Here is a 24,202-nt window from a genome sequence, read left to right on the forward strand (position 1 = left end):
ACAGAGGATTTTGAGATAATTCAAATAGTGCTTTGAGATAATTCAAAAAGGACTATGATAAAATAAGATAGGGTAAGGGATACAAAATTGAGACCCGTGTCTCAGTCAAAAATGAATTAATTGAAATTCAGACTTGGACTGAGACACAGTTGAGCAGCTGTGCTGCATAAGGCCATGGGATTCATATTTCGTGTGAAGAGGGAAAGAACTATTTCAGTAATAACAATTCTTGTGATCAGAAGAGTAAGAAGCTGATGTGGCTCTGTAGTTTGGAAAGAAAGTGGAAAAGTGAGGTGGCCAGAAAAGAGAAGTATAGTAATGAATGAGGATTTAAGAATTGTCAAAAGACCTTTTAGCAGGTCTTGTAACGTGACTGTGAAATCCTGGACATGAAGAGAGTAACAGCTCAGACACCATCCAAATTTTTCAGTGAAAGGCAGGATGGGAATTGCCAGTTTTGAAACAATAAAGATGGGAAAGCTGGTGCAAAATTGAGACATTATCATCGATTTAAAAATGACAGGATAGCTGGGAGGACCTGCAGGAGGAGTGACTGTTAGCAGGTGAACATGGCAGGCTGGTCAGTAGAAAGAGGTGAAGGTGCTCTGAGAACAATGCCTACTGCTAATAACAGCAGAGGAGCTTGGGAAAATGTGTGTATGAGATCCCTGAATTTGATAGGAGTATGGTAAGAACACTTTAATGAATCCCACTTCCCCTGATTTGAGAAAAATCTGACAGGTGAATCAGGAAGGTTTGGTGGCTGAATATCAAATGCTGTCAGTAAAATTAACATTTCTTAGAAGGGTATTTGCTCTATCCCTGTGACTAATAGGAGATATTTATTAAGCCAAAGAACTTTAAATCACAGGTACATCATTGGGCTACAGCTTCTGACTGAAGAGGAGCCTGTGATTATTCAGAGTTTTATCCTAAAGGTCTTGGACAGGGAGGAAAATGTGTAAAGGTGACATGGTAGTGTGCATGATATGTCTTGTTAAAGACTTACTGGGCACTTGTGTTCTCCTCTGTGGAATCAACCCCAAAGTTTAATTTTTGCCATTTTATTTTCCTACCTTACATGAAGGCATACAGAGCACCACATGCAGTTAAGAATGGCCAGATAGATTTGGGTGCATGAAAGAAGCAGCTTTGTCTTGGAGAAGTTGTCCAAGCCTATGACTGCAAGGCTGAGAGTGGCCTCCAAAAATGTGTAAAAAAACCTGAGAATAGATCAAGTGATTAAAACTTATTTTGCTGAAGAAAAATGTCTTGGTCTATTAAACAGTTATTTTAAGTCTGAAAAAGCAAACCTTAGAAACAAGCAAGAGTGAGGTATGAAAGGACTTTTGCTAAGGATCAGTTATGAATGCTTTTTGTTTTGCAACAAAGACAGGATGCTGATTCTGCAGCTTAAGACTTGGGCTGTGATTTTAGTGCCCTGAGTCAAGTTCATGCTCTGTGACTCTGATTTGGGCCCAGATCCATAAAGGGGCTTAGGTACTTAAAACATGATTTCACTGGGATTTGCTCCCCAAAGCTGCAGAATGCAATCTCTGGAATTTGACAAACTCCTTTATACACCCATGCTTAAGCAACATCCTGCTTTACGCTGAGAACAGCTGCTGCTCTGCCTGCCCCGGCCTGCCCAGAGCTCAGGCAGGTGCGATGGACGGGCGGCTGAGGCCGCCCCGAGCGCTGCCGCAGGACCGGCCGCGGGCAAAACCAGCCCGAGACGGGGCGGTGTTTTCACCGTGCACCCGCCCGAGCAGCGGCCCCGCACAGCCGCGGGCGGACACTGGCCCCGGGGAGCGCTGCCCGTGACGGGGACACCGGGAGCTGTAACCGGGAGCGCTGCGCGTTCCCCGGGGCCCCCGGCCCCAGCTCCGGCCTCAGCCGCGGCTCCAGCCCCGCTCCCCGCAGCCGCCCCCGGCCCCAGCTCCGGCCTCAGCTGCGGCTCCAGCCCCGGTTCCCGCCGCCGCCCCCGGCCCCAGCTCCGGCCTCAGCCGCGGCTCCAGCCCCAGTCCTCGCCGCCGCAGCCGCCCCCGGCCCCAGCTCCGGCCTCAGCCGCGGCTCCAGCCCCGGTCCCCGCCGCCGCCCCCGGCCCCAGCTCCGGCCTCAGCCGCGGCTCCAGCCCCGGTCCCCGCCGCCGCCCCCGGCCCCAGCTCCGGCCTCAGCCGCGGCTCCAGCCCCGGTCCCGCCGCCTCAGCCGCCCCCGCGCAGGGAGCCGCGGCCGCTCCACCCCGTCTGGCGCGGCACGGAGGGAATCCCACGGCGGAGCGCGGGGAGGGGGCCGGGCCGGGCCCGGCCGGGGCGGGGCGGCCGCAGGAGGCCGCGTCGCCGCTATAAAAGCGGAAGCGGCGGCTAAAGCTTCACAGCCTTGCCCGACTCATCCCGCCTTCCCTACTCGTCCCGCGGACATGGCGCTGTCTGCCGACCCCCATTTCAAGAAGCTGGTGGAGTGGCACAAGGCCAACTCCTCCAAGCTCGTCCTGCGGCAGCTCTTCGAGGCCGACAAGGATCGCTTCCAGAAGTTCAGGTGAGGCCGGGCGGCCCCGGGGGGGGCGCAGCGCGGCCGGGCCCGAGGCAGGGCTCGCGTGGCTCCGCTCGGTCCCCCCGAGCGGCAGCGGGGCCGCAGGGAGCGGATGGCGCACGGCCGCGGGGCAGTGCCCGCCCGGCGGGGCCGCACCGGCGGTGCGAGGCCATGGCGGCCGGGCACATGCGCCGGCAGGGCCGGGCCGGGGGCGGGGGAGCCCCTCGCAGCCCCGGGGGCGGCCGCGCCGCCTGCCCTTGACTCATCCTTGCAGCAGGGTACGTGCCGGGCAGCACAGCGCCCGCTGCGCTCGCACAGCCGCACTGTGCGGCGGCACTCGCAGCTCTCGCACGCCGTGCTTAGTCACGATAAGCTCCGCGATAAAATCGCCGGGGGCCGCGCATCCCCCTGGGCCCCCTCCGTCCGTACGACCCGGCCCGGAGCCGGCAGGGGGGGTGGTGGGCAGCTTTAGCCCTCCCTCGCCTCACCAGATCCCTGCTACAGAAAACGCCTTGCGGCGCATAGAGGAGGAAGTAACAAGTGGAGCCATCGTGATAACGTTCAGTGCCTTCATCTTGTAAAGAGGGACACGTATTTTCTGTTTGCTGGAGGCTGTGCTGAGAAGGCACGTGTATGGTTACGTTGTTGAACTATAGCAGCAGTCGGAAAAGTCTAATATTATGACATGCATCCCAGATTTGAGTTTTAAAGTGCGTCTGAGTAATAGAGATAAACTGTCCTTCGAGAGTGTTGTGATAAGACTTGTTGCGTGCATCAAGCTTTTCATTGTTGTCCTGCATAAAGGGGTGTTTTTTCCCTTTTGAGCTTATTAGGAAATTCTTACACTGTAATTAAAGATTGTATATGAAGTTCTGCATATCAGCATATGTGAGATAAAATATCATTTGAATCAATGGAAAAAGTATGCTAAATCTTTCTAGTACTGATTTCACCTGGCCCTTTTAAATAGGACTTTTTATATTCTTAAGAAATTGATCAATAATATCCTATTAAATCTGCTAGATCCTCAGTAATAGACTTAGCTCTCATTGCAAGTTTTCCTTGTCACCAGTATTTTTTGGTGAACTGGTCTTTACTGAGGTTGTTTATTTCAAATAGCTCCCCTAATTCTTGTCCTTTTGTGCTGCCTGTAAGTAAACAGTTTAAGTGTCTTAAGTTTGCTTCATCTATCTTAAGCCTTTCTTTTAATTATTTCAGTCCTGTTTCCTGCAAAGCCATCTCATTCTAGTCCGGGAGAACTTCCTCATAGCAAAGTACAATTGCAGAGCTGATAGCTTCACTGGTACTCTTACCTGTGCTGGCCACTCTGAGCCAGATCAGCAGGAGGATCGCAGTTAATATCAGTTGAAAGCTGTAGTCTGGAGGTTTGGCCACATGGTCCTGTGTAGTTTGCAACTTCCTTCACCAGAAATCAAGATTTATGAATATCTTTTAGTTCTAGATGTTGTTGTAAAATCGTTGACTTCCTTCCTTTTGAAGGAAAAGAGAAACTCTACCCAGGTGAAAGTGCTTCCTGATACTGGTTCTGGAGTAATTTCAGACTGGTGAATAGTTTTGAATCTGAATATTTTATATCTGGGCACAAGTGTCTATTTAATATTATTGGAAGAACCTTACACTCACTGACTGCATACTATCAAATATATATACAATAGATTATTTCTTCCTTTTTTTTCTAGTTCAGAATTTGTATGCCCTGTTTTCCTGGTAAGGAGTATAGGCACACCTGTAAGAGATCTTTGCCTTCTTTGCCACCCAAGGTGGTAAGGTAAGGCCTGATAGGAACAGGAGTTCTTATCAGCATGGGTTGTTCACTGGAAACTGCTGGTTTTGAAAGGGTTAGAACAGATATGATGCAGCCATCATAATACTCAGCAGGTAAGAGATACCTGGGTGCTGACAAAGGTACCCCTGATGCAGGCAGAAAGTGCTAGAATGACACTCCTGCTACTTGGCTTGTCCATTGTCAAGGATAAGAGCCTCCAGTGTAAGTGGAAAATGTGGGAGATGAAATCACTGAGATGCTGCAGGTTAAGGGCTGCATCACTTCCAAGTGCCCGTGGCCTACGTGACAAGGCTGCTGTCCCCCTGAGCAGCACTGCCTCGCTGCTGCATTGCAGAGCGGGTGCTTGGGCAGAGCACAGCTCAGCTGCGGGGCTTGGGGCTTCTGCTTGAACACAGGGCGGATGGATCTCCTGCTATGAGAGCTTAACGCAGGATTACATTGTACACCCTGCTCCACCTTGTGCGTGGGAACTTAAATCTGGTAGCCATTACTTGATTTGGTTTTGCCTGAGAAGTCTTGGGTAGCACATTTCTGCAGTTTCTTCAAATGAGCAGTGCCTTGAATCCAGCCATACTTTCATGAGGTATTTTCTCTTCTGGGCCTAGTGAGATTGATTTTCATTCATTTATGTAAAATAATGAATTGTAGGTGGAAGACATTTCAAGTAAACCTGAAATCCTTTTCTTTGTGGAGTAGAACACTGGGAGAGCCTATCAGCTGCAGTTTAATGGGAAAGGAAAATTTCAAGAGTTCTGCTTCTCTAAACTGAAGAACTGTTCGTATGCTGATGGTTTTGCTGTATCATTAGTGAAATGTGTTTGAGTCTGAGATGTCTTTGATTTTTGATGCAATTTATTTAGAGACCTGTTCTTTTTTTATTTCTGTGCTGTATCTGAGTAATAACTGTGGTAGGTGAGCCAAACCAGTCCTTCCACCAGCTAGCCATATTCCAGGGACCCCAATGCTGTGTGGTCAGGGTTTCAGGATTACTGTTGGCAGCCTGCTGAAGAGAGGGTGGTTAACAGCACTGATACTGCTTTTCCTTGCTTGTCTGTGTTCTCACTGATTAAAGAAACATGGTTCTAGGACTGTGCTTGAAGACTCCTTCCTTTCCTATTCCTGCTTATACTTTAGGACCATAAAAAGGATGTTAGTGTTAATGAACAGTTAATTAAGTTAACAGTAAGTGAAACCACTGAAATGTTAAGGCCTTGCTGGTTATTACCGTTACTGTGTGTTCAGCTCCATTCTTCCTTTGAAGAATCTTGCCTGCTCTGTCATGTTAAATATGAATAGTAGTTATGCTGTAGTGTGTCCCTGTGGATTCGCTGGCATATGTGGTGGGTAAAATGACAGAGCATGTTTCTGTGCTCAGGTATTGAGAAAGAAGAAGCAAGGGAGACAATGATCAAGGCAGAAACACTGAGAATTTAGATGGCTGCAGTTTCCTGTGGGGGATGCGTGTGGTGCAACAGGGAGAGCAAGATATGCTTTTATCAAAGGCTGATTTACAGAATTCAGCTCCTCAGTTAGAATAATTGTATAGATTTGGTTGGAAATTATTGCAAAGAAGAAATGGGTAAAACAATATTGTAAAGGAGTAGAGGAGCTATAGAACCTATCACATAGATACAAAGATAGTAAATACAAATGGGCTCACTTGGTTTCTTCTGGGTTACCATTTCTGTGTTTCCCCTCAGATGTGAACCTACAAGTGCCTGTATTCTGATGGGTTAGGCTGTAGCTTGCAGATCATTTGTTAAATAATTTGGAGACCTCCACTGAATCAGTAAGGACTGTGAGACTAAACCATGCACAAATGGGGTTTAATTCTGCATAGTAGTTGACAGTGTTTCTGTTAATGATGTATATAGATTTTTATATTAGACTTGTTCAAGACTCTGTATGAAAGAATGACAGGACCTATAGGAAGACAGTTTAATTTTGCAGCAGTAGAAGAATGTGAAAAGCTGTTTACTGATAATGCATTAGGAAAAAACTGACTATTGTTAGAGAATGCTGGTGGAAACAGTATGTGGTGGTCCAACTATGTATCAAATATACTTCATTGTATCTGAGTATTCACAAGCAGAAAGCGGACACTGTAATTCAGATTGTTGAAAAACATGGTTTTCAAAAACAACAGCAGTCATTTTATGAAACTTGTTGGGCAAATTGGTCACTCACATCATCTTTGCTAACTTAGTCTAATTAGGATTCCCATTATTTTTTAATCTATAGAAAGTTACCACTGTCTTGCTTAAAACAGTCACTCCTCAGGAATGTGCAATTAAACAACCTGTTGGTTTTGACAGCTTGACCCTCAATACTGACCATGGGGATATCTTACTGGATTACTCCAAGAACCTTGTTACAGAAGAAGTGATGAAAATGCTGATGGAACTGGTAACTATTTAAAATCTTTCGCTAATAAACAAAACAGCTTTTGCCTGCAACTCACTATTCTAGCACTGTTTATAAACATTAGCTAACATATAAGTTAAAAGGCATATGTTTACAGATCTTGGCAGGATTCAAGTTCTTGCATTGTCATTTAGCCCTGAGTTACAAAGCCATTTTTCAATGCATATCTGCATAAAAATGTGCTTTGAAAAAGAACAAATTTTTTTTACCTAGAGTCTAGTGGGTCTTTTAATCTATCATAATTTGTTTCCCTGTCTAGTTTTAAATGTTCATACTCTTCAATGTAGCTGGACCTTTGTAATGCGTGCTGACTTCTGCTACTTTAAGAGGAATCTATATTTACCTTTCTCAGGCAAAGTCAAGGGGTGTGGAAAGTGCCAGAGAGCGCATGTTTAGTGGAGAGAAGATCAACTTCACTGAGGTAAGGCTATTTCTGTCCATGGTTCTTTCGACTTTAGTTGTGCCTGTGTATTATGGATGTTTATGCATCTGTGTAAGCAAAGTCTGAAAAAACGTACTTAAATACTTATTTGAATTCCTGAGTGATTGTGGTATTTGCTGCACTACTTCAAGAGACAGTTACTAAAAAAAACTCCTTCCTTCAGTACATCTTATTTTCGAGATTTTGGTGGTATTTTTTTCTCTTCCCTGTTTTGTGGAGAGGAAGATGTTTTAGATCTTGCAAAGGACATTCCAGATAACCCTTACATGTTTTTGCCTAGTGTTAGTGTTCATAAAGCTTAGTAAACTGCCTAAAGGGTGTGAAAGAGGATTGTGCCAGACCTTCTCTTGTGGGCTCTGTGTCTTTGGATACATTTAACAGTCAAGACTATAAACAGTCTTGGGAAATTAGCCATTTATTTCAGTAGAGGATGAGTACCTTCCTCTTTTTGTAAATATGAAGGTTTTAGTTATGGTTAGATCTTTACTAAAACATACAGAAAGCCAACTGTACTTTTTCTGATATTAAAAATAGGATGAAAATTGGGAACTCAACAGTAGAGTGGGTTTAATTAGTCTGCATTAAAAATTAAGGCTACTTAGTATGTTTGAAGAAAATTCAGAGAAACTAGTATTTCTTTTCACTTGGCTATTGACTGATTTAGCTATTGCACAAGGTGTTTGCTTAAACTAACTAAGCAGTTGGACATTGTATTGTTTGTAAATGATTCATGTTTGTGAAAAGGCATAGACAGAAACAAATAGTTTCTCTGGAGAAGTGGTTCCTGTTCCTTCTGTATTAATGCCTTCAATTCACAGATGTAGCTACTGGAAAATTGAAACAGTGAAAGGGCGTGAGGAGTCTTAAATGTTTCTGGAGGGTTGCTTTGTCTGATACTGCTTTTCACTAGCCTCATGTAACACAAATTATTACAGGGTTAGCCCAGCTCTGACTGTATATTATGGAGTTGTTGTTCATTGTGTGTTGAGGGCAGATGTAGCAATTGAAGTCTCAGAAGGGTGCAATTTTCACAGAAAGCACCTAAACACAATATCAAACTCTGATGTGTTGCATTTCTGCTGCTAGCTTCCACTTTTCCTACTGTCTTGATACCACTTCATGCATCTTGCAAGTCTAGAACCCCCTTTTTTCTTGTCAGGCTGTCTCTCAGTTACTTTGTTCCAATTCAGAAGTTGACTTAGATGGAGTTTGCCTAATTTTTCTCTTTGTATAGGATATAAAATCAGGTTGGTTTGGCTCTGGATAGGGAGCATCTGGACAATGTGAAATTGTCAGATGTTAAGCAGGATGCTGTCAAACAGCATGAATAAACCTAAAGCAGTAAGACATGGGGGAGCTTCTTGATGGCAAGAACTGACTCGTCCACTACTCTTGATCTGCTATAGAGCATTCTTTGGCTATTTGTCTGAAGTGTTGTAGACTTGTCTGTGTTTGGTGCTGCAGGCATTGGCTGCATGGCGTGTGCTTATGTGGATAGTGCACCCATGTGTGTCCCTGCCAGGTGTTTGTCCCAGACGAGTTAAAACTTGGAGCTTGATATGGTGCAAAGATCATTACATGGTAACTCACCTGACCACTCATCATGGGGACAGTCTTTATAGCATGCATGGTGTTTAGAGAATACTTCTGCTTAACCATAGAGATCAGGTCAGCTATGCCTCTTCTTGATTAGACAAAGCATCCTTCAAGCCTGATAGCGAGCAGTGCTTGCTGAATACCATTGATGGCTGAGTGCTGCAAAAAATTTCTCTGTTCACCCCAGATTTGAGTGGGTATACTTTAATTAGCAAGTGAAAGAGGCTTTTTGTATTCCAAGTCAGTAACCACAAACTCAATGATTTTTGAATTAGCTTTTGGTGTTTAAATCATAACTTGGCAGTTCATATTGTTTGTGTTGTCTTTGTCTCACAGTGCCTCTCATTGTAGAACAATGAGGTAGAGCAGACTAATTTTTTAATTTGTTCATTAGTATTGACTAATTCCATCATTCTGGCTTAAAACTGTTAAGCTCTTAAACAGCCGAACCACAGGGCAGATTTTGGTTGTTCAACTTATGTGCAGCTGTGGGGAAGTAACATGAATCGTGTGTGCCAAGAGATTTTTTTCTTATAGCACAACTACTATGTATATCTGGTGTGCAAGTGTTCAGGCAGCATTTAATTGTGGACAGTGGATAGAGGGATGTGGCTATTGTATCCTTTGTTGTCAAATGTTTAAATTATTTCTCTTCTTAAATTGAGTATTCAGGATAATTAAGAAGATGTCTGAGAAAATAACTTCAGCTGCTTGTTAGAATTGATTTTTTTTTAGTATTGTCATCAATAAGAAACAATTTAATTCTTGGATACCTAAAGCATGCCAAAATAAAGATCATTGGGTCATGAATATTGCTGAATTCTGAACCTCAATCTCTAAATGCTTTTAAAGGGATTTTGAGCCTTTTTCCCAAGTAAACTATTAGTTTGCATATTGTGCTGTTCTAAGCCCCCTCCACTGAGTGGGTGAAGTGAGAGGGTGATTGAGGTACACACACACAGTGTGTATGCACACACTGAAAATACTGCTCTACTGATCCCAGTTAATCTAAAGGATTTCTAAATCTTGATGACTGTACTGCCTTCTGGATGAGGACCTGAGGCCCTGGGGTGTAACTTGGAAAGAGCCTCATCTTGATTTTTTCCCTTTGTTTCAGAACCGAGCTGTGCTTCACATTGCTCTGAGAAATCGCTCCAATGTGCCAATCCTTGTGGATGGGAAGGATGTTGTTCCAGAAGTAAACAAAGTGTTGGACAAAATGAAACACTTCTGTCAGGTATAGTACCACCACAGCTTATTTTTATGTATTTGTTTTATACCCAGCCAGGTTCTTACATGTGGATTGTGAAATGTTGATTGTAGACATGTCACATGAAGACATGTAGACAGGTTCACATGAATTGTGTCCTTCTTTGAGGTTTACAATAATTCTGGCTTAAGAATAGAGTTGGAGCTGGTTTTATTGATTTGCTTTTCTCTCCCTATTTCCAATTGGGTTTTTCTTTAATGGGCTTCATAGATTTTGTTCTTTCAGCAGTAGTCTGTGTACTTTGGAAGTCTTGTAAATCATTAAGTACCATTCAAATATTATTGCATGCTAATTTTTCAACTAATTGACTGCACCAGGTAGAAACTGCTTCTTAACATTTGTGTAAAATCAGGAGAGAAGTAGAAGTCTCAGCTCAGTTGCAATTTGATTATGCTCTACTTGCATAGTTTCTTAAGGACCTTCTGGTTTTAGGTCAAATTACTTTGATTCTATTCTGTTTGCAGAATACCCACCTGAGTAGTTTTAATGCATTTTAAACAAGGCTGTGAGGACCTGGATCTGCTTGGTTTCTGTTGTCTTAGCTAGGTGGTAGTGTCCTGCTTCACTGCCAACTCGTACTTCTAACCTATACAGAATGAGCTTGCATTCTGTTCTGTTCTTAATGATAAATGCCAAAATCACAATAGCTGGCACCAGTTGGTGTGAATTTGGTACTTTCTTCATATGCTGTGAGAATTTAATTGCTGTGGAAATTCTGTGTGTGGCACTGTAGAGTTTCTAGCCGATTAAGGTTTTGGTAGTGCAAAAGAAGAATTTTCACTGGTGCCATAGTCTTGTTTGCTCTATGGTTTCAATTATCAGAACCTGTGACTATCATTTCAATGCAGATGTATCTGCTCTGCAAAATAAAAATCATGTTAAGCAGTTTCTTTGAAAATATTAACAAAGAGGCTGTTTTCAGTTGACTCAGCAGATGGGATTTTAAGACTGGCAATATCATCTATGGGGTACAGGAGTACTGTTACTAAAAATGGATTTTCTGTTTAGAAAAATGAAAAGTTTAGATATTTGTAGCAAAGGAGAACAAATATCAGCATAACTAAGTGCTATGTAGAAAAATTGCTTTAGAATTGGGGAATGTACTTGGAACTATGCATGATACCAGCAAGATTGCTTTTGTGATTGGAACAGATTGAATGTATAGGTGGTAGATGATAAACAAAATTCAGTGTAGAGTTTTAGTTAATGATTGTAATTTTGTTTTGGAGCTTTCAGTGATGCTTAAAGAACAGGAGTAGAGCAGGAACTTGCACCATTTGCTGTTAAGGTGCAGCCCAGAAATAAATCCTAATGCAAAGCATACTTGCAAGAGAAAAGCTTTTAGAATGTTTGGTTTGCCAGTAAATCTCTTATGCCTGTGGCTTTATTCATACTGTCTTCCAGTTTAGTTTGTGAAGCTCTTTCTAACTAAAGGCACTTAAATAACAACTTCAGGTTCAAGTATTTGTTGAACATAGTTTTAATGCCCAAGTCTTTTTCATTTTTGGTTAGATGTCTCTTGCCTTAGCAAACACTGTAAATGCTACAGTAGTTCACACAGTGGGGGGGAGAATTTTAACTTCATTAAGTGTTTGATGTTGCAGTGTGTTTTTACTTCTATCTTAGACATAATGCAATGTCTGGTTAAGAAGGTAGCTCTGAGTGTAGGCCTTAAGGTCTAGAGGCTTGAAAGCTGTCTTTGGCAGCTTTTTACAGCAATACCTGAAAACAAAGCCTGTTTCCTAGTCCTGGGTTAGCATCAGTAGCTTTAGTGTAAGTATAAAATGGTAATTGTGTCTTCTGTTTTGTTGGGGTTTTTTTTGCCACAGAGGGTCCGCAGTGGAGAATGGAAAGGCTACACTGGAAAGGCAATCACTGATGTGGTCAATATTGGGATTGGTGGCTCTGACTTGGTAAGCCCCTGACTTCTATACACCCTGCCCATCTTTGTGTACATGCTTACAGTGAGGATAAAATCTAATTGTGGCTTCTATCCAGGGCCCTCTGATGGTAACTGAAGCCCTGAAACCGTATTCCAAGGGAGGCCCTCGTGTCTGGTTTGTATCCAACATTGATGGTACTCATATAGCCAAAACCCTGGCTGAACTCAAACCAGACACTACTCTCTTCATCATTGCATCAAAGGTATGTCTGATACAAGCACTGCCTTGGCTTGTTCATCTGATAAGGAGTTCAGTCAGAAGAGAGGGCTGTCCACAAGAATATCTAGATCAGGGACTTCCAGTGTGGATTATTTCTAAACAGCCCTGTTGTGATCCTTTCTAAACTTGCAATACAAGGTTGTGTTGCTGCTGAAGGGGATCTGTAAGTCAAATGCTGAGCATTACTTAACCTAAATAAGATGCACAAACAATTTCATGTTGTCTGGGGTTTATTTCTCAGTCAATGCAAGTTTTAGCTTTATTCACAGAAGTTTGTTTTCCTGCACTTCTCTGTAGGTGGAATGTAGGATCTGATGTAGTTATTTCTTTGAAATTCTGGATATGACTTCATTCCTAAAGGACTTTTGATCCTTTAAGTACAGTGTACTTGTTAAATGTTCTCGTTTTTGCATTAATTGCATTTAAGAATCTCCATTTTACAGGGGAGTCACAATACCTTCACCTAAATAACTTAAATGCTAAGTTCCTTGAGCACTATAAGCTGCTTTGCTTAAAGAGGTAAAGATAGTTTGCTGGTACTTCATGACACCTATTTCTGACTACAGACTGAACAGCTGCCTTTAAGTCTTGCCTTGCTAAGAGCTTACTCTGTAAGTAGTAATTGCCAGTGGCCCTCTCCCTCTGAGGAATCCTTCTGTCTGAGCAGAGGAAAGAGGTGGAGACAATCTTCATGGTTACGTAACTTGGGTCGCCTTTGTTTGTAAGGCACAGTAGAACCTTTCTGTTGTTGGAGACAATCTGCAACAAATGAATGTGTGTGCAGTGCTGGCCATGCTCTGCATGGTGCTCGTTATCTTATCTTGGCACTGCTGCAGCCGAGCAACAGCTTATGGAGCAATAAGGAAACTGCACAAAGTAATACTAATGGTCACTTGGAATAATTGAGTCCAGGGATCACGGTTCAAGGGCTTAGAAAACTGCCAAATTGAAAAAGTAACACTTGAGTTTGTTTGCCAGACTGTAGTTAGATAATTGGATCTATTTGGAAGAGGATGAATGGCATTTTTTATTTCCATAACAGGCTTATGTTTCATAATGAAGTATTTCTGGAGATGGATGAGAGTAGGATGAATCTAGTGTTCACCCTTAAAGCTAAATTTTAATGGCTGACTAAATCAGAATGGTTATAGGTACTTGCAAAACTGCATGACTGAACTTCTGTGCGCACTTCATAAAGCAGCAAAATGTTTTCCTCTAATCAGCAAAAGAAAAATTATGACAAGAGTCTTGGCAGAAATGAGTGCTCTTCAATGAAAAAGTAGGAATTGAAGAACAGGATAGTACAGCTGGGCTATCCTGTTTAGATGTTCAATGAGTTTGTTTTTAGTTGAACAGTAAAACTTTAATTTTTTAGTAAAAGACTGAAGTAGAAGACTTTAGTCTGAAGGTTTTGCCAGTTTGGGGAATGAGAAGGCAGGAGATAGGGAATAATTATTCTAATTTCAGATACATACTAGTGTAAAACTAGATGGGTAAACCTAGTAATATTAGTGTTTACTGGATTCATAAGATTGCCTTTTTTTCTGTAATCTGGCAGCCGCTGTGTATTATGAACATCTAGAATCCCTCTGCTCTGATTATCTGAACATGTGATGCTTTAGTAACCTGAAGTTGTTTCCATGTTAAGAACATTGTTTTACTCATTTGCTTGTTTTCCACTGTGCAGACTTTTACGACACAGGAAACCATCACCAATGCAGAAACAGCCAAAGAGTGGTTCCTACGTGCTGCTAATGATGTAAGTCTGAGATGTGTAGCTTAAGTAACAGAATGCAGCAGTTTTTGTTGTGCAATTTCTTCCTGGTCATTCTGGGTGCTTTGGAGCAGAGCCAGTAATAGCCCAAACATAAGCTTAGCAAGCGATGTTCTTAGATCATTTCAGTGCTTTGGTAATGACAGACTGTTTTGTCCATCAAAGTGATAACCCATTAGTTTTTCATTATAAATGGTTCTCATGCATTGTTCCTCCAAATCTTGCCTGTTAAGTAATAGAGTGTAGTGTTTACCTTAGAGCTGGCCAATAATTTGGTAGAACTACTAGTGATGAAAAAACAAGAACTGTGTGTGTGTGGCACTACCTTTTAAATTATTGCCAAATCTTTAAAAACCAGAAATGAAGCTACAGTTGGAACAATACACTGACATTTTTATGGCAGATGGCTATGCTATGAATAGAAACCTTGTATTTGGCTCATTCTCTCCTATTTTGAACTCTTAAAGGAAAAAAGCAGATACTGCCTGTTCAGGTAATTAAGATAGTTTATAACTTGTTCCAGTCAGGGTAGCTGTACTTAGTTTGAAAGCTGGGCTTTGAAATTCCTCTGTACACTACTGTTTAGCCAACTCATCTTTATCAGAACACCTTCTGAAAGACTGAAGTCTGACTCTGGAGCTTGACATTTATCAGTAATTCCAGTTGTCTTGGTTTTTGCCCTGGCTGGAAGGGTGGTGGGTGTACATCGAGCTCCATCTGCTCCAGAGCCGTGGTGGTGGTGTCCAGGCTGGTAACACACTGAGGGACAGGCTGTGCCCTCTCTGCAGGGGATGCTGCTGGAGGGCTTGATGGGAACATCATCAGTGTTCTCTTTGGGTAGGCTGCCAATCCCACACTGAATGTGAGGATTGTTTCAAATTAATAACAACTGATGATAGTTAACAGTGTTTTGTTTGAATGGTAGCAGATCAGCTTTATAACTAGAAATGAAAATAGTTAACATTCTAGATCTAACTGTGTGTTTATTTTTATTAAGCCTTCAGCTGTGGCCAAGCATTTTGTTGCCTTGTCTACCAATGCTGTAAGTATAGTCAATCTAGTTAATTTTTCCTATGTACCTTTAACACAGCCTTACCTTAAAATCTAGCAAGGAAGCCTATCCTTTAAGATGCTTGAATACCAAATTTTAGCATTCCTCTTGAACGAAAGCCTTTTTTTCCTACTCAGAGTGACTGAAACCCTTCTAGAGTATTGAGCTATACTAAGACTGGACTTTGATTATAGATGTGTGCTTCTTCTGCTAGAGCTTTACCTTTGAAATCAAGAGCTCTTGTGCTTGAAATGACTTGTTATTAATGAGTGCTACCTCTAATTGCCTAAGTTGTGTGTGAATGCAGTTACATAAGCAAATGTTATTCTGAACTCCAGGTAAGAGCTGAAATGGTGCAGGTAATTTGAAAAGTGCTTATGGTGAGCACACTGTGATGTGGTGCTTCATGCAAAAGTATGAAGTAGAGAGACTGGCAGTAACTAGAAGAACACTGCAGTCATTGACAGGGTGTCAGGGATTGACATTATGGTTCTGGTAAATGTAAACTGAGTGTCAGTCCAGCTTTAACTATATGGCCACTTAGATTCATCAGAAAATGAATGTATGTCATTGATTTTTAATAGTGAGTATTAATAGTTATTTCTGGAAATGAAAATGCAATTTTTGTGATGGATGCTATGCATTTTAAAAATAGATGTAGTTGTAGGGTTGTTTATTTAATTGATATCAAACTTGTATTTTCTTGCTTGATGTAAAGCTTTTTATGACTTGGTTTTACTGATGGTGTTTTTTCACGTTTATTTTAGCCTAAAGTTAAAGACTTTGGAATTGACCCAGAGAACATGTTTGAGTTCTGGGATGTAAGTAAATGTCTGATATTATGTGGTAGATGTTAACTGTTAGCTTTTTCTGACGCAAGTAAGAGGATTCCAACTAGATGTCTTGAAACTGTGAAAGCAGTTTCTAAAGCAGCAACTCCTAAATTATAGGAGTTGTACTCACTGCACTGGAATACCTGAAAACCCGTAACTAAAGGCAAATTGAGAACTCCTGCCCATTCTGTTAAAATCTTCCAGTCAAAGGTCTGAAGAGGAGTCTTCCATTTTCTTGGCTGTCTAATCAGCTGTTGAGTAACAGGAGATAGTCTTGGCTTATTGCTGTATGCAAGTAGTTATTATAAGCTGTGACATTTGCCTGTTGGTGTCTATAGTATATAACCTAGGCCTGGTAAAGGTCAGACATCAGAAATGGGAGCCTGATTGGAGATGTTGTAGCAGATGCCCTTAGTATAAGTATAAGTATACTGCCCTTAGTCTTGGTCCTTATACTTAATTAGAAACAGGTTGGTATTTCTTATTGACTAATTGCCTGATAAATGAGCTGCTGTTCAGAAGTTATTTGGAATGTTACCTTTCCTAAGTGTCAGAATTTTGCTGAAGTGAGCTTTCCCTGTAGAGAAGTGATATTATGAAAGCAGCTATACAAGCTACAAATTCAGGATTTGGAAGTTAACTGGAATCAAGCTATTTACTTAACAGATGTTATAAAAATTGGACAAGTAGGATAACTTCAGACTCTCAAAAAAGGCTTTCATTAGGGTGCACTTTAAAGTGCAGGTTCCCTTGACTATGCCAAATATACATTTTTACAAATATACATTTACAATTACATTTTTACAAATATGCATCTTTCTGGTGAACTGTCACCAGAAAGAGTATCAATTTTGCTGGGAACAGTTTAAACACATGCTGCTGTTTTCTAATAGTTTGAATGTAAAAGCCTTGCACTTCCCTATCTCAACCATCTCTTGTTTGCAGTGGGTTGGTGGTCGCTACTCCCTGTGGTCTGCCATTGGTCTCTCCATTGCCCTGCATATTGGTAGGTATTCCTGTGATGTCACCATGCCAAGAATTGCCCTGTTTGCTTCAAGAATGCAACTATGGAGTGCATTAACAATAGTGGATTGTGAATCAGATTTGGGGCAAATACTGTTTATCTGCCTACTCTGAGTGGTTGGATGTGGGTGCTAAAAAACTGTCTGGGATGTAATGGAAATGCTGGCATTTTAGTATTGCAAATACAGTTTTGGAAAATACCCCATACTTGGGGACAAATAATCAAATTGCATTGCTTTAGTCATGTAGCCAGCATCTGATATTGTTAAACTTGAAGCAGGGTATTTAGTATCTGTATACAAACCCTAACACCAAAGTTCTGGCTCTGGTTCTGCATATGAGTTCTGTCTAGCGTTGTTAACTGTTGTGTCCATCTGCTGTTAATTCCTTTTGTTCCCAGTACTTTATCTAGGTTATAGGGCCCGATCACATTTTTTCCCTCATCGCTGCTTTCAGATGTTTAAAGTCTGAAACTATAATGTCATTTATTTTTCTAGGCAAAAGCTAGAATTCCCTTAGACTGGGGTTAGAAGAATAGCATTGGGTTTAGTGTTTTTTGGAATAATGAATAGGTGTTTTCATGTGTAGAAAAACCTATTATAAGAGCAAAATAAACAAGTCAGGCACTTATTGTTTCATTTGCAATAAAGTGTTCATTGCTGCTGTCAGACAGATTTGGTTTCTGACTGCTGAGATGCCAGCCTAACTCCACCTCTTCCTCTTAGGCCCCTCAAATTCCCACAGCTGGCCTCTGACCATAGGTAGAGCTGCTGCTTTGAGTCCAAGCACTTCACCTCCCAATTGCTATGTATGAATCAGGATTTCTGCTTTTTCAAGAAAGACTAGCCTTAGTGAAGCTATTCATTTGAGAAAGTGAATGGAGGTTTAAATACCCTAACTACAAAGCAAATAAAGCTCAGGTGAATTAAGAGAGAACAGGGAGGGGAGGGGGTAGCCTTTTTCTTTGAGAATATCTTATTAGATTTGTTTCTCATTATTCCAGTGCAGAAATCCCTGCTGTGCTAGCCTTGCCCTGTTTTTTTGTAGATGTTTCCCACTAGCTGTGATTAAATGTTCAAACTTGCTAAAAACTTTGTGGCCCCAAAAGTAGGTTCTGTATTAAAGGCCTCTGTTTTTCTTCTAGGTGCTCATTCTGCCCAAATGGGGATTTTGGGCAAAAGTTTTTGACTTACTTTCATGAAGTTGGACTTGATCTGAGATAAGGGCTTTAAGCATAAGTGAATGTCTGGCTTATGGGATGCAAAATCCAGGAGAAATCTAAGTGCAGCTTTCACCTTGATTAGTAGTTGGGAGCCTTGCTGCATACAAGGAATCAAAACTGTTTCACAGTTGTGTCTATAAGAAAAATCAAGTTTGAGTTGCAGTAGTAAATACAAACTGACTTCTTTCCATTGTTAGGTTTTGACAACTTCGAGAGTCTGCTTGCAGGAGCCCACTGGATGGTGAGTTGAGATGCCTGTTTCAGATTTGTTCCTCTTATAGAGTGGTTAGTAAGGAAATGGAAGGCAGGTTGATTTCTAAAGTTCAGTTCCCCACACCCTCCTCAATGATGTTAAAACGACAGTTTGTAGGAAGCTCACACTGGATCAACACTAGATCAATAATAAAAACAATGTAGGAGTTGGGAGGGATGGCAGTTGCTTTGTCAGAAGTGTAACTTTCCTTTGTGTCGTGCAGGATAATCACTTCCACACTGCCCCTCTGGAGAAGAACGTGCCGGTTCTGCTGGCCATGCTGGGGGTGTGGTACATCAACTGCTACGGCTGTGAGACCCACGCCCTGCTGCCCTATGACCAGTACATGCACCGCTTCGCTGCCTACTTCCAGCAGGTAGGGCTCGGCGCAGCACGGCTTCCAGCCAAGGGCAGATAAGATTCTGCCCTAGTTCAGCATCCTGGATGCATGTGTGAGATAAAACTGCAGTCACTTAATGCATGTCATCAATTGCCTTGAGACTGGTGCCAAGATTGATATCAGCTTATTTCCTCACTTAAAGAGCATTTCCTCACATGTTTGTTATCTTGATATCCATAAATTAATCAGCTGTATCCCTTATGCTTAGAAAAAATTCTAAAAACAAGCACTATTTATTGTAGTTGAAGCATGTATGGAAACTGATACTGAGTGATCCTGCCCTTGCCTTCTTTAGGGTGATATGGAGTCTAATGGCAAATACATTACCAAGAAAGGCTCTCGTGTGGACTACAGCACTGGCCCTATTGTGTGGGGAGAGCCTGGCACCAATGGGCAGCATGCTTTCTACCAGCTCATTCACCAAGGTAAACAAACTTGGTTAAATACCTTGTTCTGGAGTTAAGGTCTGAATGGCTACAGAGCTGCAGGAGCCTGCAGAGTTTGCACCTTTATAGAGGCTGGACTCCTATCTAACCTAGCAACACAGTGCTGTGGGGTTTTAAATTAGTAGCTTATGAAGGCTAGAAGATGCAGGTTTTAGCTACAATATTAACTACAATAAGGAGGTCAAACAAAGCTGAAACTGTTGAGCTGTATTGTTAGTTCCCCCTGTTCCAAATAATAATGCTCTCCTATAAAGCTTGTAAAAATGACTGAGTTTGCCAGCAACTCTAAAACTGGGGTGAGAAGTGAAAGTTTTCTAAGACTTACCTGATGCAGAGTTATTTACCTGGGTTTTTTACAGGAACTCGCATGATTCCCTGTGACTTCTTGATCCCTGTGCAGACCCAGCACCCCATCAGAAATGGCTTGCATCACAAGGTAAGTTCTTTGTCAAGGCACCATATTTCTTGTGGCTCAAGGCACTGAAGCTTACCTTGGTATTGTAGTATGTGGTATTTCTAAGTGCTCCTTTGAAACTATACACAAAGGCTCTGTCAACATTCACAACAGTTTAAAAAATATCTAGATTATAATTGCAAGTTATATCTAATGCAGTAGTATGTTCATTCTTGAAGCAGTTGCAGTGACAGCTCTTGAGGCAGCTGGTGGTGTTTCCTGTGGGCCTGCTGAAGCTGGAAAGAGTTGAGCAATTAAGTATTTAAAATTCCTTGAAGAATTTTAAGGACTATAATTCTTGGAGAGTAGGAAGAAACAAATTCTCAGACCTGATATGGCACCATCTCTGAGGAAGCTTTCAAGAATTAAATTCTAGAACAAAATTTGGTGAATGTAATGCTATGGCTGGCGTGATGACCTTCTACACAGGTGTTTATAACCTGTTCAGTTTTTAGTTTATCATCTAATTTTCAATGAACTAAGATTTTTCTTAACTTCCAAGAGTGGAAACATGTTCTCAGGTTACCTATTGACTGCATACTTCACTAAGAGTATCTTTAGTCACTGAATTTCACTCTTGTCATGATTTCAGATTACAAGTGCTATTTGAATTGTGTAATAGTAATCTCTTGTCAAGTAAGACCAAATACAGGTGAAAATTTAAAGCATGACTTCACAAAAGAGGGGGAAAAAAGGTTTCATTTGACTGTAAAAAACTTACTATGTCTTCAGGTAGGACAAAACCACAGATAAATTTGCAGGCTAACATTAGATAGGGAGCAATAAGTTAGAACCTTGCACTGCATTGATAGGGATTGGTATATGGTAAACTGTGGGGATTGTCCTGCATACAGATCAGCAAATATATCTTAGCTGGTTACCTTTGACTAATCTTTGCACCTAGCTTTCCATGAGATGGTGTAGAATGAGATAAAATCATAGATTATACTGGGTGAAAGGGCTGTGTGAAGTCCTGGCTCCTCTGGTGCCATTGCAAGCTGCCAGCTTCAGCAGGAGCAGGATTCTGCAGGACTGTCCTGGTTGTCTTTGCATACGTGTACTTTAGTACATGCAGTAATAGTAACTAAGTCCCCTGTCACTCTGAGGTAAGAGGCAATAGCTAAAACTGATACAGATTTTACTGCCACAGTGCTAAAACTGACTTGTAGGTCTAGGCTAGGTCTTGGTATGGGTTCAAGCACCAGGTACCAGTATTCCAGCTATGCAAAATGGTAACTTGTGTTTATTTCTGTGTGCTAGATCCTTTTGGCCAACTTCCTTGCTCAGACTGAGGCCTTGATGAAAGGGAAGACTGCTGATGAGGCTCGCAAGGAGCTGCAGGGAGCTGGGCTGAGCGGAGAGGCTCTGGAGAAGCTCCTTCCCCACAAGGTGCTCGGGGGGTGCTGTGGCTGTGAGGGCTGTGCTGGGGGCGGCTGGATGGGCTGGCACCAGGGACCTTGGCAGGGACCTGGGAACAGGCTGCAAGCAGCACTTTGGCTCTGAAGCCTTGGAGGCATTCCAGGAAACGTGGGCTAGCTCAGCACTGCCCTGGGCTAGTGACTTTTGGGTTACTTCTCATAGCCCACAGTAGCCAGCAATGATACTTGGAGACACATTTTCCACTGTGTTTGTAAAAAAACATAGGAATGGTACGATTTTGTGGTTGAAGGCCTTTAAAGCTTTCTGGACTTAGTATTTGCTTCTAATACAAATAGTCCAGTTTGGACAATAAGGAAGATAAAACCTGGAAGTTTCTGATGTGCATTTTACAACATACTAGGTGACAAAATAACTCTTCTTTTGAAAGGTCTTTGAGGGAAATCGACCAACCAATTCCATCATGTTTACAAAACTCAATCCCTTCACCCTGGGAGCCATCATTGGTGAGTAAATACATTTCTCATCTATGAATTCTACTGAACTTTGTGATCAAGTTTATTGATAAATCTCTTTCTGCTTATAGCCATGTATGAACACAAGATATTTGTTCAAGGAGTTGTCTGGGACATTAACAGTTATGACCAGTGGGGGTAAGTTTCTTTGTTTGTTTCTTGTATACTTCTTGACAGATTCTTGAATCTATCATGAGTTAGAGAAAAGACAATCAAATGGTTTTTATACTTGGAGCACATGATTATGGGATAGCTATAAATGAAAACAGATTTTCTGGGGATAGGTTACCATGCTATAATGCATAATGATTTGTAGATAACAATTTTGGCTAAGGACCTCTGAATGTAGAAAAACACTGTGAATGTAAAAAAGGTGCAGTAGTGAGGAAAACAGTCAAGCAGGCTGAACACATACTCTGAGAATTAGGAAGGAAAATGTTTTACCTATAGCGTGGAAAAAAGAATTATTTTACCTTTAGATTAGTAGGTAATTCAAGTGGCATGTGATGAGCAAAAGGTTGAGTACCTCTTAATTTTCCTGTGCTGCAGAGCCAACATTCCTGGCAGGGGTCTGTATGCAGCAGCCCTTGGTTTCATGCAGTCTGCATCTGTGACTGAGGGCTGTGCTGGAGCTCCATGTGTGCAACAGCAGCTTGGAGGAGTCTGTTGCTGTGTCACTTAAAAATTTAGTCAGGAGCTAATCAGGTTCTTTCATCTGTAGCAATATGACCTGTGAACATACTGTATGTAGGCTTACTTAGAGGGATTGGGAAATTCAGGTGCAGCCTGCCTATGCCATAGGGGTTGTTCTGAAGAGCACACTTGCTCTGCAGGTGTAGAATATCAGTTTACACTAAGCTGCCTTTGTCTTTGTATGCATTCTTTGGTGCTGTGCTACCACAGCATGTTCTATAACCAAATACTGTAGCAGAACCTGAAAATGGGAGACTGTCTAGTACAAGCTGGTGCCTGCTATAAACTGTGAAATCAGGAGTACAGTAGGCGTAAGTACAGCTTTTACTGCCACACATGAAATTCCAGAATGGCATCCAAAACTGGAATGTGGGGATGCTGTAGAACCAGCCTTGTTTCTTGCAGCTGTTGGAATATCCTTGAGAACGTTCTTAGACAGTGGGCTGAAACTCCTGGGTGGGTGCTGAGGTGCTTCCAGGCTGTAGCTCAGCTGGTCATTGTTTGGGTGACACAAATCAGTGTTCTGAGCTTTGTGTTCAACAGTGAACAGGAGCCAGCTGAGTGCAGACTGCATAACACTAGTGAATACTGAGGTGAAAAGACTCTGCTTGACTTTGAAAACAAAATGTTCACTTAGAGATCCTGTAATTTGAGCTGTCTGCTCAGCTAAGGAGCAATGAGAACTCTAGTTTTTTTATGAATGGTACTGAATTGAATACTTCAATGGTAATTCTGAGGGGTGAAACATCATAGTGTTCACTGGGAAGTAGCTTTTTACTGGCTTCTATTTTTAATGTCAATGGCTTATTGAAATACTGTAAGTTGTTAGCACTAATATTGCTTTTTCTTTCTTTTCCTGCTTTTATAAACGCAGAGTTGAGCTTGGAAAACAACTTGCCAAGAAAATTGAGCCTGAACTGGAGTCAGATGCTCCAGTGACATCTCATGATAGCTCAACAAATGGGCTCATCAATTTCATCAAAAAACACAGAGCCTGAAATTAAATGCTTAGAGGACATCGACAATCTCACCACCAAGTACCCAAATCTGTTGTAGATGTGCTTTTTTTTTTTAGCCACTTTTAACAAAATAGCACTTTACAGATGTAGCTCTCTTCAATTGTTGCAGTTAATCTTGTTGCGTCAAGTGTTACAAATGAAACTAGTTTTGTGAAACCCTGAGATTGTATAGTTGCTTCCTATTTCTGTGGCTGTTAATCTGTAAAGTGCAGCTGGTATATTCCTCAATTCTTATCCCTCAACTTCCTTAAAGATGGTCACCTACTGGTACTAGAAAATAAAAGGTATGGTGGATGAGTAAAACTTCTTCACTTAATTTTTGAAATGCAGCCCTAGTAACATTTGCCTCACTCACTGTGTAAGGTCCTCTGAAGCCAAGTAAGCTGACTTCTGTCTTTTTGGACTGGTTCTACTGTAAGCTGGAAACTAGAATGTGTTTAAAGAATCAGACCTACAGCTGTAGGTTGTTCAGTTACATTTCATCCCTTTTGAGCAAAATACAGACTTTTTGCTTTCCCCAGTGCTACTGTGAAAATGCAAGTTTACTGATGTTTGATTTCCTGTTTTGTGTAAGCTTTGTGGACAGCTATCCAAAAAGGAAGAAAGTTCCTGAAAAGACAGTGACATCTTTACTTTTCCAAACAGTTTTCCAGAGTTTGTGAAGCAAAAGCTTGGGATCACTTGGAGAAGAAATGTTTTTGGTGTTCTCCAGGGGCAATTTCTCACTGTTTAATCAGCATCACTGTCTGAAAACAAAATGAAAGAAATAGAGAAACCTGTTGTCAATAAGTTGTTTATCCTCTTTTCTTCTCTACCACTGTTAACCTCCTTTGCTAGCGAACTGGCATGCTCTGGCTATTGTTCTGTAACACCTTTAATAAAGGTAAGACACAAGCATTAAAAGGAAA

At 41.7% G+C, this 24,202-nt stretch overlaps 1 protein-coding gene across 1 annotated transcript; it reads left to right on the top strand.

The window, feature by feature from the left end:
* The first annotated feature begins 2,286 nt into the window (after positions 1 to 2,286).
* Positions 2,287 to 24,202, top strand: GPI (glucose-6-phosphate isomerase). Its single transcript, XM_002189276.7, has 18 exons — positions 2,287 to 2,539; positions 6,656 to 6,746; positions 7,117 to 7,185; positions 9,920 to 10,039; positions 11,902 to 11,985; positions 12,071 to 12,217; positions 13,922 to 13,993; positions 15,006 to 15,050; positions 15,827 to 15,880; positions 16,838 to 16,898; positions 18,335 to 18,378; positions 18,614 to 18,766; positions 19,086 to 19,215; positions 19,596 to 19,672; positions 20,951 to 21,079; positions 21,498 to 21,573; positions 21,654 to 21,720; positions 23,150 to 24,202. Exons 1-18 carry the CDS (start codon positions 2,421 to 2,423, stop codon positions 23,271 to 23,273), a joined length of 1,662 nt encoding a protein of 553 aa, XP_002189312.2. The 5' UTR covers positions 2,287 to 2,420; the 3' UTR covers positions 23,274 to 24,202.

This window comes from Taeniopygia guttata, chromosome 11 (genome assembly GCF_048771995.1).
Source record: "Taeniopygia guttata chromosome 11, bTaeGut7.mat, whole genome shotgun sequence".
Taxonomy (NCBI): Eukaryota; Metazoa; Chordata; class Aves; order Passeriformes; family Estrildidae; genus Taeniopygia; species Taeniopygia guttata.